This window comes from Talpa europaea, assembly GCF_964194135.1.
Source record: "Talpa europaea genome assembly, chromosome: 9".
NCBI lineage: Eukaryota > Metazoa > Chordata > Mammalia > Eulipotyphla > Talpidae > Talpa > Talpa europaea.
In genome coordinates, this window is record NC_140076.1 from 74170357 (window position 1) to 74188373 (window position 18017).

Here is an 18017-nt window from a genome sequence, read left to right on the forward strand (position 1 = left end):
GAATGGCCTGGCTGGGCCACAACACTAGACCTGTGGTCAAAGCAGCCAGCATGGCTGATTTCCCGGCCAGAAAACCAAAATGTTAAGGCAATTTCCCAGAGAAATCAGTTGGCATTCAGAGGTGGAGAGAGAGAGATTTATTTGTCACACTGAAGGGTCCAAAAGTCTGAGCCCCTAATTGCAGGAATGGTAAGGTTTCATACAGTTTGTGTGTGGAAGCTTATCACCCCATCTATCATAGACCTCCTTCATTGTTTAGGAAAGGGGTCAAGGTATGGCTACTACTGTGGGCAAACAGCACACCCAACAACTTTCCACTCCAGCAAGCAGCAGACTTAGCAACTTTCTGTTTCATCCTCCCAGCGTCATGGTCCCACATAAAAATTTATGGAACAAATGCTCCAAGCTGATTTGTGTTTCTCACAAAATTGATGATGAGTTCAAGTCCCAGGTTTATAACCCTAGCTGCAAAACAGATGTCTCAGGACACCAGCCCAGTTCATAATGAGCCCAGGGGTTAGACAGAAGCTCTACCACGAGGAGGAAGTCAAAATTAATGAATTGACTTCACAACAAAGTTCATTCCCTAAAGCACTGGCACTAAAAAGCACCCCATATCCCAAGCCAAATAAAGAAGGCAGCACCTACAGGACATGCCCTGACACATCCACCTGCTCTTCCCTTGGGGTCCCCACCCTCGCCTTATCCTTGGAGACTGGAAGAGAGCATGATCACCACTGAGTGTCAGAGTGAGTCTCTGCTATACTCTGGGAGTTTTCTTATGGATGACAGGAAATGGCTGGCCTGCTCAGTTATTCCAGGGTCAGTCACGGTACTTGCATTTTGGCAGAGACTGGGAGGCAGGCAGGGAAGTGAGAAAGCTTTAGAGTGGAAACAGAAGAAGGCTTCAGGTGTGTCCTGTTTGGAGGCTGTTGGCTTGGGGAAACTGGTGGTGGGCTAGCAGAAGTCAGGTAATTGCTTAGGAATACACATTTGGCTTTTTCTGGTTGGCCCTAAATTGAAAGAGACAAAATTAGGGCAGCTATCAGTAATTAACCAAATCCTGGCCATTTGGGGGCCATTGTTCCAGAAGTTATTGTAAGCTTCCTACATTGTTACTAAAGATAGCATTCCAACTTCCTCCAACTCTGACTTATAGCAGGCAGGCTTCCTGTGGTTCAGAGTTCTGTTTTTATTTTTGGTCTGGCCATTGTCTGAATATTCAGTCTCTCAACATTTACAATTGTAGTTATCACTCTGCTGTGGGATGTGTGTGTATCTTCTCTCTAGATAGATAGATGGATAGATACAGACATAGATAGGTACATAGATAGAAGAATCATAAGGATTCTTCTCTCACAAGGAAAAAATATTTTTTTAAATCTATCTGAGATGACGCATTTTTCCCCTTTGTTAAGATAACATTGGTTTACAACACTGTGTATGATTTAGGGGAATAGGTTCACACTTCCTCAGATATACGTTACCACCTCACTCCCATCATCAAACAACAGTAATTTTTACCCTAGGCCATTGTGCTCCCTCCCTCCCTCTCTAGTAACCTCAATTCTGCAGTCATATTTCTAGGGTTTATTTTGGTTTAGTTTTATCATTCCCTTTGTTTGTTCCCCTCTGTATTACATATATGAATGAAATCATCCTGTATTTGTCTTTTTCCTTATGATTTAATTCATTTAGCATAATCGCCTCCAGCTCCATCCATGTTGTTGCAAATGGCAATAGTTTATCTTATTTGTAGCTGGGTAGTATTCTAGTGAATGTATATACCACATCTTAATCCACTGCTCTGTCGATGGGGATTTAGGTAGCTTCCATAACTTGACTATTGTAAAACAGCGCTCCATGAACATAGAAGTGTGTGTATCCCTTCAAATTTGTGATTTTGTATTCCTTGGGTGAGATGATGGATGTTAACTGAACTTATTATGGTAATCATTTCACAACATTGGTAAGGCAAATCTATACGCTGTATACCTTAAACTCATACAATGCTGTATTTCAGTTATACCTTGATAAAGCTGGGGGAAAAGTAAAATAGTGCTAAAAAAAATGTCAGAGAGTGCCAAGGTCACTGTGGGTTCTCACCAGTGCGCTAACAATTGCAAGATACCACTCAGATTTGGGGAACAAGAAGAATGGGGTTTTTTAACAAACAAGAGGTTGGGGGAACAAAAGAGTTCTCAGACCACAAGTGTCTGGCTTTCTCACCCCTGATAGTGTCTCTAGTTTCCAGTAGTCACAAAGGCTGCACATGCAAGATGTTACTGTCTCATCAATGATGTTTCTCTTCTTCGGAGGCCCGCTGTTGAATCCTTCTTACTTTGGTATCCCAGAACAGAATGAACCAAGCTGGCTCTTGCTCTGCTTTATATACTCTTCAAGGGTACCCACCTCTTTACAAGCCTTATTGGACCATTTTCGATCCTAAGTATCTGAGTGGGCCATTAGCTCCTATCGGTTTGCTTCTATTTTTCAATCTGAATAATTAACTCACAAACTAAGCTTGGACCTGATTGGCCCATTTACAATCCAGGTGCCAAATACAAAAGGAAAAAACCTGACACATGCACACACCCAGCCTCCTCTGAGATCAGAGTAGGGTCATGAGGTTTATGGGCTGGTGGGCTCTTAGGAGTCACAGCTGCAGCTGCCCTAGGCACTATGTACCTGGTGCCCCTTCTGTGGGGCCTGTTGTAATAATGCAAAAGTGGGTAGGGAAAGCTTACAACAGCACAGGGATACAGGTCCTAGCTGCTGCAGGGTGGGGTCCACTGGGAGCCTGCCTTGTTGACCCAGTACTCACAGAATTTTCTGCTCCTGACCCCAGGGAACCTCAGCACTGGAGCTAGCCTACTGGGGCTGAATGCTCCTCCCTGCTCATAATGGGGCTCCTAGAGCCTGCTCTGGTGCAAGACGACCAGTGGGCCTGCATGCCCTGGGTCAACATGGTGAGGGGAACCACCAAATGCCCTGGGGCAGTGTGGCAAGGGGAACCACGCTGTGGGCAATGGGCACTAGAACACGTGCCAGTTTCAGAGCAGCCTGGGCACTGCCTACAGGCAGCATGCTTGAGCTGCCAGTAGGAAAAGCCCCACTGTAGCCTGCTGCCTATGCATGCTGGGACAGTAGGGAGCAAAACCGCTGCTGCCACTCAGCCTCCAGTGATGCTGCCCAGGCAGTGAGCCATGGCAAAGCCAGTTATGCTCCCAACTTGTGCCATGGAGATCCAGGTTCAAAAGGACAGTTGTAATAGACAAATCTCTAATGATGTTTAAAAAACAGAAAATCTGTAATGTGTGTAATGGAATATTATTCAACCATCAAAAGAAGAAAATCCTACCATTTGCAATAACATGGAAGTAACTTGAGGGCTCTCTGCTAAGTGAATAAATCAGAGCAAAAAAGACAAATACTATATGATCTGACTTATATGTGGAATCTTAAAAAATAAATAGAAATATGTGGTTACCAGAGGTGGGGGGCAGGAGAAATGACTGAAGGCCATCCAAAGGTACGAACTTCAGTTATAAGACAGTAAGTTCTGGGGATGTGATATACAACATCACTCCAAAATATACAATACAATACTGGCTTGTATATTTGAAAGTTGCCAGGAAAGTATATCTTAAAATTTCTCATCACAAGGAGGAAAAAATATAACTATGTGAGGTAAGGGGCATTAACTAAACTAATTGTGGTAATCATTTCACTATATATATGTATATATACATATGTATGTGGAATCTTAAAAAATAAATTAAAATAGATGTTGAATATGCGGTTACTGGAGGTGGGCAAATTTAGTGTACATATGTGTATATATATATATACACACACCAAATCATTATGCTGACACAGGAAACACTTGACAATGTTATATGTCAATTATATCTCAATAAAACTGGTGGGGAAAGATTAAAGAAACTGGATTTTTTATTTCATTATCAATGACTAACTTTCGAGTGATAAAACTAGTCTGACAAAATGAACTGAGAGGTGTTCTCTCTTTTTCATTTCTCTGAAATATTTTAAGATTGTTGTAATGTTTGGAAGAATCACCAGTGATGCTGTCTGTACCTTTCTAATTTATGCTTTTAATTCTATAACATTTCTTCTAAGTACAACGATAGCTGAACCTTACCAAACTAGATGTTGAGTTTCCTTTTGTCAGTCAGTTAAAAATAGGGCGTAAATTCAAAGGACATATGTATGATTCCACATACATGACACATTTAAAGGAGAGACAAAAAGTAGAATGGTGGTTATCAGGGGACTGGTAAGAAGGTGAAAGGGGGAAGTGTTTAATGGGTTTAGAATTTTAGATTTGCAAGATGAAAAAGATCTGAAGATCTGTTTCACAACAATGTGTATAAACTATACACCTTAAAAAATTACATGGGATGTAAATGCCTTTGTAATTTCTTCATTGACTATAGGTTATTTAAAATTGTATTCCTTAGTTTCCAATTAGAAGATCTGGGCATTTTCTAATTGCTTCATTGTTATTGATGAAGTTCCCCAAGTCAGAAAGGACTCTCCATTTAAGGGTTGACTTGGGTAACCTGCAGCTATCAAGCAATGTCTCACTTATGAGACTTTCTATAATAAGCCACACTTATGAGGAGGTGAGACACATGAGGGCAGAGAGCATGGCAGACAGACAGAGCCATCAGGAAACTCCTCACCCTAGATGCTGTGCCTCAGAGCCAATCTTGCCAATATCTCCCAAGCTTAGCATGAGCTTCTTTAAGGAGGTGTCTGCTTATATTTTAGCTTCCTGCACCAGGCTGACATCCCTGATGGTAACAAACACTGGGCTGTTACCAGGGTAATTATTCCCTTCAGTGTCACCACAGAATAGGCTTGGCTGAGTCATGAAGTCTGTATTTAATGCCTAGCAAGTCTTTCCAACAGCTACCAGTATAACTCAGTCACCACTTTCACTTACCTATACTATTTCAATAGCTTCCAACCTGACCTCTCTCCTCAGCTCCCTGCCACTTTCCCAACTATGTTGCCACACTGCAGCAGTCATATCATTCAGCTGAATTTTTAAATGAAGACTAGGTTTTAACACGTTTTCAATGATGTATTACTTTCTTATTGCTGCTGTAATAACATATCACAAACTTGATAGTTTAACACAACACACATTTATTCTCTTATAGTTCTGGAGGTCAGAAGTCCAAAAATTGTTTCATTGGTGTAAAGTCAAGGCATCAGCAGGCTTATTCCTTCTGGAGACTCTGCGGGAAGTATTATTGCCCTTTTTCAACTAATAGTGGCTGCCTGTAGTCTTTGGTTTGTGATTCTTCCTCCTTCTTCGAAGCCAGAAGCATAGCATCTTTAAGTTGCTCTTAGCTTCCATAGTCTTCTCTCTTTTTATTGTGAAATCTCCCTCTTCATCCATCCTGTGATTCAATGTAGAGATAACCCAAGGTCATCTCCTCATTTCAAAATCCTAATCTTAACTGGCATCCTGCCATATGTAGCTGCTGTAACAAAGTACTAAGATGGGCTGGCTTAAAGGATAGAAATTTACTGTCTCAGTTTTGAAGACTAGCAATCTAAAATCAAGGTGTCTGATGGTCATGAGGAAGAATCTGTTTCAGGTTCACCCTTAACTTCAGTCATTCCCTGGCTTTTACATGGTGTTCTCCCTGTGTCTCTTCACAGCGTTTCCCATCTATGTTTGTGTATCTCTATATTTAAATTTCACTTTTTGATAAGGACATCAGTCATATGAGATTAGGGGTCACTCTTATCACCTTATCTTAACTTGATCATCTACAAAGACCATGATTCCAAATAATGTCAAAGTCACAAGTATTGTGGAACTTTAACATATCTATAGTGAGGAAAACAATTCAACCCATAGCACCACATAAGGTAGCATTCATGGATTTTGATGATTAGCATATGGTTTATCTCTGGGGACATTACTCAGCTTAGCACAGTGAGTACCATTGTCAGTAGCATGAACTCTAAATCCCTCAACATCATCTGACACTCCACAAGCCCTGCCTCATCAAGCTTCTGCCAGATACTCCAGACACCCTGCCACTCAATTGGGGATAAACTTTCAGAAAATGGAGAAAGCTACACCAACTTGCTCTCACTTTCTCTAAGCTCCTTTCTACTTCAGGGTCTTAATCACACAATTCTAACCTCTAGAAGCCATCACACACTTCCATATACCTTCTAAACAAATATTAGGTCTCTCTCTACAAATTGCTTCACAAGGAAAGACCTTTTTTCCTAATGCTCAGAACAAAGAGAGTTTAAGAGTAATCCCCAGGATGTAAAGTACATGGCGAATGTTGTTAATATTTCATCATATACTTGACAGTTGCTAAGAGTATAGAGCTTAAATAGTCTCAACCCATCCCCCAAAAAAGAAAGGTTAATGAGAACATATTGTAAACTTTTCTGGAAACAACTCCACCCCCAGCACACTCTCCATCCTCTAAGCAGGAACCTGCTGCTTGAAGTTAGTCTTTTTATATCAACTAATGACCAAAGAACCAGATAAAGAAGATTAAACAAGAGGTACCCCACCTTTGCATCCTGCAGTGCAGTCTATAAGAAGGAAAGAAATGCTGCACTGCCTTGTACCAGCATATCTTTAATTTGGGACAACTTAGAACTAGAAGCCCCTTTCTGTCAAGAATTTACATTCTTTTATTTTCCACATTACTGTCATCACAATCCTGATGAGCATGCGTCTTCTGTTAGAGATGTGACTACATTAGTAATGTGTTTAAGTGAGAGTACAACTTTCTGATTAGGAGGTTATCATCCCAAATGCAACATTGAATGAGAAAAGGGAGATTAGAGATACACAAACATAGGCCAACCCATTAGAATAATTGTTCAAAACCCCCTAGATTTTTCAAGTGCAGGATAAGACTGGAACTATGTTCCATGTAACTTTCGCCTCAACCACAGACTTCTCCAAGTCCCTTGAAAATCAACTACAGGCACATGTACAGCCACCTCCATATTATGTCTTCCTTATCTCATAGTTGTGATCCTAGAAGCACCACTAAGACTCTAAAAGACAGCCAGAAAGGTGTAAGTAATATCTACAAGTCTGCTATAAAGCTCATAATTATAACATTTGCTTCCCTCAAATATGAGCCATTCAGATTATCATTATACTTCAGATTTTTTGTTTTAAACAAATTCCTGAAAGTGAATGATTCTATCAAAGCTTTACCTTATTATTTTGTTCTTTGCTTTCTTGAGTGGAAATACAGAGAAATAGGCACAGGGGAAATTTTTGCTACATTCCACGTAACTCTTCCCACATTTCCTTTCTTTCTCAAAGACCCTACTCATTTCCACACTAATCCAGAGCTATAGGGCTGCACAAGAACTCAAAGCAATACTCCTTCAACTATAAGAACTCCTTGGCCCAACTCCCTTCTTTTCAGTTCTCATCATTTCTTTGTACTTCTCTCCCTAGTCAGGCATGAAATGTCAGGCAGAGCAAAACTTACAGTAGCAGAAAATTCCCAGATGAAGGTCTCTGGACATGGAACTCCAAGAAGAGAGTTTCCTGGGGCTGCCCCATGGGTCAGAAAGGAGATGGACATCTGAGAATTATCTTAGTAGACATTGCAGAGAGGTTGGGCACTCAGGTTGCTCTCTGAGCTCCTGCTGTACACACCTTCTTAACCTTTGCCTTGCCCAGCCAGTGCTTGGTACTACCTTCTGGTTCCCAGAGCCAAACTGTGAGGCCCATCCATGCTTGCTCCTCAAGCTATGCCCAACTCTCAATCTCCTTCCCAACTCAGATTACCCATCCTGTGTGGAGCAGAGCAGCCAAGTGGCTTTAGTCAAGGAGTGATGCCCTATGCCCACCAGACAGCTTTCCTCATTGACACCTCCTGTCCAGTCATTTGAGTTTGCAATCCATAAATTAAACCTGTCTTAAGAGTCTCCATGATGCCATTTCTGACCTCTCCTGACACCAGCCATGCAGAGAGTGACCTCTCCCTTCTCAGTGCCCTTGAGTGCATGTACCTGACCATACTTGTCAAACTCTAACTTACCATCATTCCTGAGTTTCCATATCTCACAGATTAGGTTTCCTGAGAAGCCTAATTCAGGAGACTAACCAGGCTTTGCCTGCAGGAGATTAAGTAGCAAATGTTCTCAGAATCAAAACCTATTGCAGGGGAAGGGAGTGAAGGAAGTAAAAGTTTACACAAGGAGAGGTTGTCTGTGAGGCCTTATAATCCTATAGGGAATTATGAAGTTGAGATGGCCCTTTGGGGTTAAACTGAGGCAACTACACTGGGCCTGTATACTCTGATCAGCCATGGGTTTTAGGCAGCTCTCATGGAGAAGCACGACTTGGGCAAAATGTTTTCCTCAGCACAGAGGGTGACACAGCTAAGAGCTGTTATCTGCGGACTCTCTCAGCAGCTATGGAATGAAAGCTCTGTATCTTTTATTCTTTGAAATCCCAGAGGCCCAGCCTTCCTTCCTTGTTGCCCACACCTAGTATGGACATAATAAAACTAACATCTTAACACAATTAACTCTAGTCAGAGAATTCCTTTATTTTCAACAGGACACATGTGCCTCTCATCCAATCAGCTTACAGTTGGCTACTCCCAGGCACTTTGGTCCCAGAGTTTATATCTACAGGTGCCAGTTCCAACCTAACCCTGCCCTCCACCACAAGAACACCTCCCCAGGAGCTTCCTAAGAGCCCCAGTCACTTCCTTGTTCCTCAAACTATAGATGAGTGGGTTGAGCATGGGGGTGATCATGGTATAGAAGGCTGAGACCACTTTGTCCTGCTTGGAGGAGTGGTAGGCCTGGGGCCTCATGTAGGTGATCATGGCAGCCCCATAGAAGAGGGAGACCACTGCCATGTGTGAGGAGCAGGTAGCAAAGGCCTTCTGCCTGCCTTCAGCAGAACGCATGCGGAGCACAGCTACCAGGATCCTCAGGTAGGAGGCGGAGATGACAGAGAAGGGCAGGAGCAGCATGAGGACACAGCAGACATAGATCATGGTCTCATAGAGGGAGGTATCAGCACAGGCCAGCTTGAGTACAGCAGGGACCTCACAGAAAAAGTGATCGATCTCCTGGGAGCCACAGTAGGGGAAGCGCAGGGTGAAAACTGCCTGGATCAGTCCATCCACCAGGCCAAATAGCCAGGACCCTGCCACCATGAGCCAGCAGACACGGCGACTCATGACCACTGAGTATCTCAGTGGATTGCTGATGGCCACATAACGGTCATAAGCCATGAAAGCCAGCAAGAAACACTCATCTCCCAGGAGGGTGAGAAAGAAGAGGATCTGAAGCCCACAGCCAGTGAAAGAGATGGAACCACTGCCCAGAAGGAAGTCGACAGCCATCCGTGGCACAATGGTGGAGATGAGCATGAGATCCATGAGGGACAGCCAGCTGAGGAAGAAGTACATAGGGCTGTGCAGGCGCGAGTCCACATTGATGAGAAGGATCATGAGCCCATTGCCAGAGAGGGCCACCAGAAACATGACCATGATGACGGAGAAGAGGAAGAGATGCAGCGGCGAGTATGTGAAGAGGCCCAGAAGAATAAAGTGGGAGATGAGCGTCTGGTTTCCCACCCAGGCCATTGTTCCTGCAGAGGGATGCACTGGAGGGAGGGTTGGGATCTGGAAGCAGGAGGTTTATGGTTAGTACCACAATACTGAAGGTACTACAACTTTGCCCAATGTGTTGCTCTCTTTAAATGTTACTTGGTTTGGGCCTCCCCGGTGGCGCAGCGGTTGAGCGCTGGGTTGTGAAGCTGCCCGCAGACTCTGTGGCGCCGGTTCGATCCTCGGCTGCTCCCTGGCCACCGGAGGAGGGTCCCGCATGGCGCGCAGACCTGTCCTGCCACCCGCTGCTCCCCTCAGCAGTGTACTTCGGTCCTTCTGCCTGCTCTGCTCCCCGCTCTGGCTCTGGTGAATTCTCTCACCCTCCCGCGCTTCTGACTGTACCCAGTGCTGGTATAAATAAATAAATAAATCTAAAAAAAAAAAAAGTGTTTAAAAAAAAAATTTTAAAAAAATAAAAAAATAAATAAATGTTACTTGGTTTAAATAAAAGTCCTGACTTCTTTAAGAAAAAAAATCTCGACCAAAAAGGGAGGCGGTTGTTGTTTTAACTGATAGGATTTCCTGCTCACAGTTGAGAAGGAAATTTTAAACTACTTATTGTTAAAGTAGGCACTGCTTCTGTCTCTGCTAAAAATTGGTCTGTTTTCCAGCCCTCATAGTTGATTCTCCTGCAAAGTTCTAGGCCAACTGCACTACACTCAACGTTTTGCTTTTAAGGAAAAAGTACTGAGCAAAAGCAAGGTTTTGCTTTTAAAGGAAAAAAACAGAAAAAACATTTACCAACTGCGTGAACTAGGCACTGAACTTAACTTTCCAAACTTCAGTTTCCTTATATTAAATTAGGATAACAGGGCCTCCCTGATGGTGCAGCAGGTTGAGCACCGCGCTATGAAGCTGTCCGCAGCCTCTGCAGTGTGGGTTTGATTCCTGGCCAGCCAGAGAGATGCCCACACGGCACAGCAGACCTCTCCTGCCTTGCCTGCTGCTCCCCGCAGCAGTGTCTTCAGTCCGTCTGCCTGTTCTTCTCCCCGCTCTGTCTCTGGTGAATTCTCTCACCCTCCTGCACCTCTGGCCTGTACCCCAGTTCTTGTATAAATAAATCAATATTTTTAAAAAGGAGCAAAACATTATTTAAAAAAATAAAATAAATTAGGATAACAATGCTTTCTTGTGGGGTGATGGTGAAGATGGAAGCTTATAGTAAATAATGCCTAGTAGTTTAGAAATGGTGAAAGCTGACATTGTTAGATCATTTCTCCTATGTCAGATACTGCAATAAGGCAATGTTGCATCCTTGCATTTAATAATCAGAACTGCCTGGAAAGGTTGATCATTATTTTCATTTCACAAGTGGGGAAAGTGAGACAAAGTTAGGTTAACTTATTTTCTTTTCTTTTTAGATAGAAAGCATTAAGATTTTTTGTTTTGTTTTGTTTTGTTTTGTTGGTTTTTTGGGTTTGGTTTTGTTTGTTTGTTGTTTGTTTGTTGTTGGTTTTTTTTTTTTTTTTTGGTGGGACCCTCGCCGTTGGCCAGGGAACGAACCGGTGCTGCAGAGGCTGCGGGCAGCCTCGCAGCCGAGGGCTCAACCACTGTGCCACCAGGGGAGGCCCTAAAGCATTAAGTATTCTTAAGAAACTTAGTAAATAAGAAATTGGAGACAATCCAAGTGCCAATATAAAGGAATATTTAAAGTATGGCGCATTCACATAATATATAATAAAAGGGGGTTATGGCATTTTAATAAAGAGATAACATGTGTATATATAGTGTATATACTATATAATTGTTATTTTTTTAAGTATTTCTAATAAGTAGGAGAAAATAATGCCAAGATATTAACAGAGTGGTTCCTTCTGTATAGTATATATAAATTTTCTGTAAGAAATGTGGCAATGCAACAATGTTTAAAGCAAATGAGTATATGTGTGTGTGTGTGTGTGTGCATGCAATTACATATTGTATAAATAGGATCAGTACCCCAAATCAGTTTTCTCATACAATACCACTAGCCAATTAGGAAATGTAGTAGGAAAAAAAAATCTTATTCTCAGTTGCAACAAAAACTAAAGAACCTAGGAAAGAGCCTTCATGCTTAAAATTATAAAACATTACTGAAAAGCATGAAAGGCCTAAAGGGAGCTATGCATATTCTTGGGTAAATAAGCTCAACATTGTGAGGATGTACATTCTCCATAAGTTAATCAAAAAAATCCATGTGATCCCAACTAAAATTCTAATAGGACAATTAATACTTTGGAAATGACACTGACACCTAATGACTTTTCTCAGAAGTCACCCAGAAGTAGTGAGGTCAAAGCAGAAGCAGAAGTCCATATTGGACAAAATTGGAGTGGCTGAAGTTGAAACACAAAATAAAATTGGAAGAGATACAAATTTTATTGGATTTTTTAAGCAGTAGAAACTGAGCAGATATGAAGGAGAATGTGAAAAAGAGACACCTGTAAGCACAGACCACAGTGCCCTCTCCAAAGAGGGGCAAAACCAAGATTACTAGTTTGTAACAGTGGAAGCAAGGAAACGGTTCAAGGAATCTCTCAAGACCCATTTATTCCAAAATCAGAGAAGCAGTTGAACAAAGAGCCACATAGCAAGCTATGTTTCCAGGAAGAACTCTGACTTGGTAGCAGGACAGAAGAGGATTGTCCTTAAGAATATCCCTACAAAATGTTTGTACACTGTTGATGGAAAACAATATGAAAAACAGAATGGAAAGTTCTCAAAAAAATTAACCATAGAAATAGCTTATGATCTAGCTACCCTACTTTTTGGTCCTTACCCAAAGAATACAAAAAACACATACTTAAAAAGAGATATGTACCCCCCCCTGTTTATTATAGCATACTCCACAATAGTCAACAGCTAGAAATAACCTAAGTGACCATTGACAGATCATTGGATAAAGATGTAGTATTTATACACAATGGAATACTACTCAGCTACAAAAAAAAAAGATGAAATCCTTCCATTTGCAACAATATGGATGGAACTTAAGGGTATTAAGCTTGAATAGAATCATGTGGAGAAAGGTAAAATACCATATGACTTCACTCATGTGATAGACAAAGAAGCAAAACAAATTAATGAGCAAAAGAATAAAGAAAAAACTCTTAGACAAAAGCAAAATAGTAGTTACCAGAAAGGAAGGGGGAAAAGGGGCATGTATAAGCCAGGTAATAGGGGTCAATTGTATAATGGTGTAAAGAAACTAGACTTCTGAATGCAAACATAGTGTAGCATATACAGGTGTTGCTTTATAAGGCTGTGCACCTGAAATCTATATAATATAAACAAATATTACTTGAATTAACCCTAAAGTTGTCTGCCTTAGGACCCTGAGGATAACTAAAAGTTATCATCAACACCCAGGATCTCAAGAACCATGATATATAAAAAACTCTACTTCTAAGTTAAAAGTGACTCAACATATCCAGTCACTATTCCCGCCAAAAATTCTACTAGAATGGGATGAAACATAGATACATTGAGAATAAGAGAACAACAACAAAACTATTTAGGGAGGGGTACTCAGAAGCAGATGGGGAGCTGGTAACCAACTTGCAGACCCAAGAAAGCTGATGTATTACCCCAGTCAGGGGGAGAACAAGATCCAAAATGGACATAAAATTTGAAAGTCAGCTGAAGAAGTAGAGTTCACACCCAACCTCACAAACCTGGGCCCTGTCCCTCCCTCAGCCTGGAAGAAAGTAGGACACTGATTTTTCAGAATTGAAGCTACCAGGGAGACCCAGAGGAGGTGAGGGTGCTGTGAGCACAGGGCACACGTGAAGAAAGTAGAGTAACTGGCCTCAACTCCCATTCAACTCTTAGGACCCGGATTTACTCACTTTAGGCAGGAAAATAGATAAATCCCTCTGCCCCAATCCAGGAATCTTGACTGGCCCAGGAAATATCTAAAGATAATGATGTTGGAAGTTAAAAAAAAAAAAAAAGTGAAGCCACAGTGGCCATGTCCCCACCCACATACACAGAGTGCCCAATTTATTACCCCCACACTTTAATATGAGAGTCAACACATACATTAAAAAAAAAAGTTCCATGCTCAAAGAAGGGAAGGAAAACAAATAAAGCAATATGAATGAAGAAAGGAAACAAAAAGCTTTCAAAATTCATAAAATTAACAGGGAATAAAATGAGGATGGGTATTATAAACATGAAACAAGAATAAGATACTACAAACAAGGAAAATTCAAAGTAAAAGAAGTAAAAGTACTTTTTGACAAAGTCATTCTACTTACAGAAATTCATATTACAGAAATATTTGCACATATATGAAATGACACCTAGACAAGGTGGTTAGATGTGGATTTGTTGACAACAGAAAAAAGTTTGCAAGCAATCTATCCACCAATAGAGGAAAGATTGAATAAACAATGGAATAATATGCAAATAAGCAAAACAAGGTTGATTTTTATGCATTGATATAGAATTCTTTACAATTGTCCGGTGGAAAAAAAATCACTGTTCAAACCACAATGAGATGCCATCTTAAACCAGTAAGAATGGCACATAACAAAAAAACTAGCAACAACAAATGTTGGCGAGGATGTGGTGAAAAAGGAACTCTCCTACATTGCTAGTGGGAATGAAAACTGGTCCAACCACCATGGAAAGTATGGAGGTTCCTCAAACTACTAAAAATGGGGCTACCACATAACCCAGCAATTCCACTGCTAGGTATATAACCAAAGGACACAAAAACATTGATTCAAAAGAACACCTGTACCCCTATGTTTATTGCAGCACTATTTATAATAGGTAAAACCTGGAAACAATACAAATGCACAAAAATAGATGACTGGATCAAGAAGATGTCATATATATATATACACAATTGAATACTATTCAGCAATCAAAAAAGATAAACTCATGCCATTCGCAGCAACATGGATGGAGCTAGAAGGAATTCTGTTCAGTGAAATAAGTCAGAAGGAAAAAGAAAAATATCAGATGGTTTCACTTTTAAGAGGAATATAGGGGAAACAAATAAGGCATCAGGGGAAAAAATAAAATAACAATAAAAAAACACAACAAAACAAAACAAAAAGAAACACAACTATAAACCAGAGACATTCTGCAGGGGAGGGTGAAGAAGAGGAATCGAGGGACAGAAGAACACAGGGGACTGTGGTGATGGTGCATAGGTGAACTGGTGGTGGAAATTCTATGGGGACTGCAACTGAGAAAAGAAAGCAAACATTGTTTAAAAATGAACAATAATGTAAAATATATATATAAATTAAAAATAATAAAATTTTTAAAAATTTTAAAAAGCACTGTTCAGAGCAACACATATAGTATAATTAATACATACATGGTATATTGCACATTTTATAACTATGTGCCATAATTATGTTTTATATTGTTATACAAATTATATAATTATGGTTTATATACTTCTATGTAAATTAATATACTAATATATAAATAACATATATACATACACTATTTTTTATCATATATCATGTAACATGTTACATATATGTATTTTTAAATCTATGTATGTGTATATATGTATATACATATATCTAAAAATCAAATCTCTGGAATGAAACATAAGGAAACAGTAAGAGTGCTTCAGAGGAAAGAATCAAAAGAACCATGAGAATCGTCGAGATATAGGGTAGAAAACACCCTCTTTATGGAATACAAAGTTGTGTCTCTTGAATTTTATTCTTTGTGAGACTATAACGTAGTCTAAATAAATATATACACACAGCATTGTAATGCTGCCCAATAGGATTTGTCAAGGAGGTGGATAAAGTGAGAACCAACTTGCTACATACACAGCACGTTGTAGGTGCTTAATAAGTATTTGCTGAACAAATAGCCAAAATAATTTTGTAAAAGTAAAATAGTGTCCAGTATACCAGAGTAAAAAGCCAAATTACTTGATCATTTATTAAAATATTAGTCTGGGGCAGACTGCGAGCGCAGGAAAGCACAGGAAATCACGCTTCCGACTCTCCATTTTAGAATAGGGACCTTCGCCTCATCAAAAACAGCTTGAAACTGGGATCGGGCTGACCCCCGAGCGAGAGGTGAGCTGGGAAGCACCCCCATGCCAGGCCCTTCTGGCCAGCACAGGGATCCCAGAGGGGGAGCGACAGCCACAACCAGGGTAGACCTTGGGCGTGGGACAGCGCGGGAGAGCACGCAAGAGCTCGGGACAGTACACGAGAATGCGCTTCCAACTCAACATTTTAGAATAAGGACCTTTGCCTCATGAAAAACTGCTTGAAACTGGGAGAGAGCTGAACCCGCAACTAGAGGTGAGCTGAAGACCCCCACAAGCCAGGTCCAGTCTGGCAGTGAGTTGAAGCTGAGAAGGGGATCCAGCAATTTGGAGCCCAGCAAGCAATCCACCCACCCCACCTCCAGGGCAGTCTGCAGGACTTCAAGACTGACCTTTGGAATTAAACAAATACAGAAGAAGGAGATATTCTGCGACAGCAATCATTAACATATTCATAGTACCAATGCCCTACTGGACTTCTGGCACAACAGTATCTGACTCTATTGGACTAACAGTTTCTGACATCCCAGAAAGAGCACACCAAAAAGATGCTGGCCAGTACCAGCGACACAGTGTCCCAACACACAGGACAAATTAGAAAACAAGCAGCAGGGAGAGGACAAACTACAAGCAACCAAGCAAGTCCTCAAGGAGAAGACACACCACAAAATAAAAATCATCCACCAGATTGCAACAACAGTGACTTGGAAGAACTTCTGAGCCTTCCAGAATGAGAAATTAAAATTGCCGTGATTAAAAAACTGACAGAAGTCATTAAAGAAAACAAAGATAAGGGAAAAATAATCAACGATCAGAAGAATGAAATTGAGTCTCTAAAGAGGGAAATGAAAGAAATGCAGGAGATCAAATGATTAATGGAAGAGCTAAAGAACTGTGGGAAAAGCAGTGATAGCAGAATAGATGAAATGGAAGAATGAATAAGTACTCTCGAAGACACAGAAATAAAAAGAACCAAAACAGAAAAGGGATGAGCAGTACGAATAAAAAAGAATGAAGAAAGACTTTGGGAACTATCTGACTCCATGAGGAAAGGAAATATAAGAGTTATAGGAATCCCAGAAGGAGAGGAGAGAGATATAGGAACAGAGAAAATATTCTAGGAAATAATTGAGGAGAACTTCGCAAATATGAAGAAGGAGCTGAAAAAAGACATACAAGAAGCAAGAAGAACACCAGATTTCCATGATGAAAGGAAAAATACAGCACATAATACTAAAGCTCCCAAGAACCCAAGACAAGGAAAAAAATGATGAAGATGGCAAGAGGGAAGAAACAGATAACATACAAAGGGAAACCAATCAGGCTGACATCAGACTTCTCTGAAGAAACACTGCAGTCAAGGAAAGAGTGGAGGGACATGGTCAACAGACTCCAAGACAGCAAATGCCAGCCAAGAATACTCTATCCTGCAAAGCTTTTCTTCCTCTATGAAGAAAGAATAAGGACCTTCCCAGACAAACTGAAACTCCAGAATTTCATTATGACTAAACCCCCACTGCCTAAAATACTAGAAGGGGTCCTAAAGCCAAAACTAACAGAGGGATGAATAAGAATGAAACAAGACCAAAAAAAATTACTAAAATAAAAATGGAAAGACAAACAAAATGGCAAACACAGACACTAAAATATCAATATTAACTCAAAATGTAAGTGGACTAAATTCTTCAATAAAAAGACACAGAGTTGCAGGATGGATTAAGAAACAAAACCCAACCTTTTGCTGTCTCCAGGAAACTCACTTAACTACAAAAGATAAAAATAGACTGAAAGTAAAAGGATGGAAAACAATCCTACAAGCAAATGGACCAAAAAAGAAGGCAGGAACAACTATACTTAGATAAAACAGATTTCAAACTCAAAAAGGTAAAAAGAGACCAAGACAGTCACTACATTATGATTGAGGAGACAATACTTCAAGAAGAAATAACACTCATAAACATATACTCACCAAATGAAGGAGCACCAAAATATATCAGACAACTATTATGATCTCTGAAAACAGGCATCAGAGAAAACACATATGTAGTAGGAGACTTCAACATACCCCTATCAATAATGGACAGATCAACAACAAAAAATAAGTAAGGACACTAAAGCTCTAAATAAGGATCTAGAGCTCATGGGCTTAACAGACATCTATAGAACACTAAGCCCAAAAAAATCTGAGTACAAACTTTTCTCAAGTGCACACAGATCATTCTCCAGGATCGATCACATACTCGGACATAAGACAAACATCAACAGATACACCAAGATTGAAATCATACCAACCATCTTTTCTGACCTTGAAGGCATCAAACTAGAAATAAACC

The 18017-nt window shown here is 40.5% G+C and overlaps 1 protein-coding gene across 1 annotated transcript; it reads right to left on the reverse strand.

Annotated features, from left to right (window-relative positions):
- Positions 1 to 8693: 8693 nt before the first annotated feature.
- LOC311177891 (olfactory receptor 2V1-like) lies at positions 8694 to 9644 on the reverse strand (the record flags this gene model as incomplete). The annotated part of the gene is made up of 1 exon (XM_084244136.1): positions 8694 to 9644. The coding sequence occupies one exon, from the start codon at positions 9642 to 9644 to the stop codon at positions 8694 to 8696; it is 951 nt and encodes a 316-aa protein (XP_084100262.1).
- Positions 9645 to 18017: the final 8373 nt, after the last annotated feature.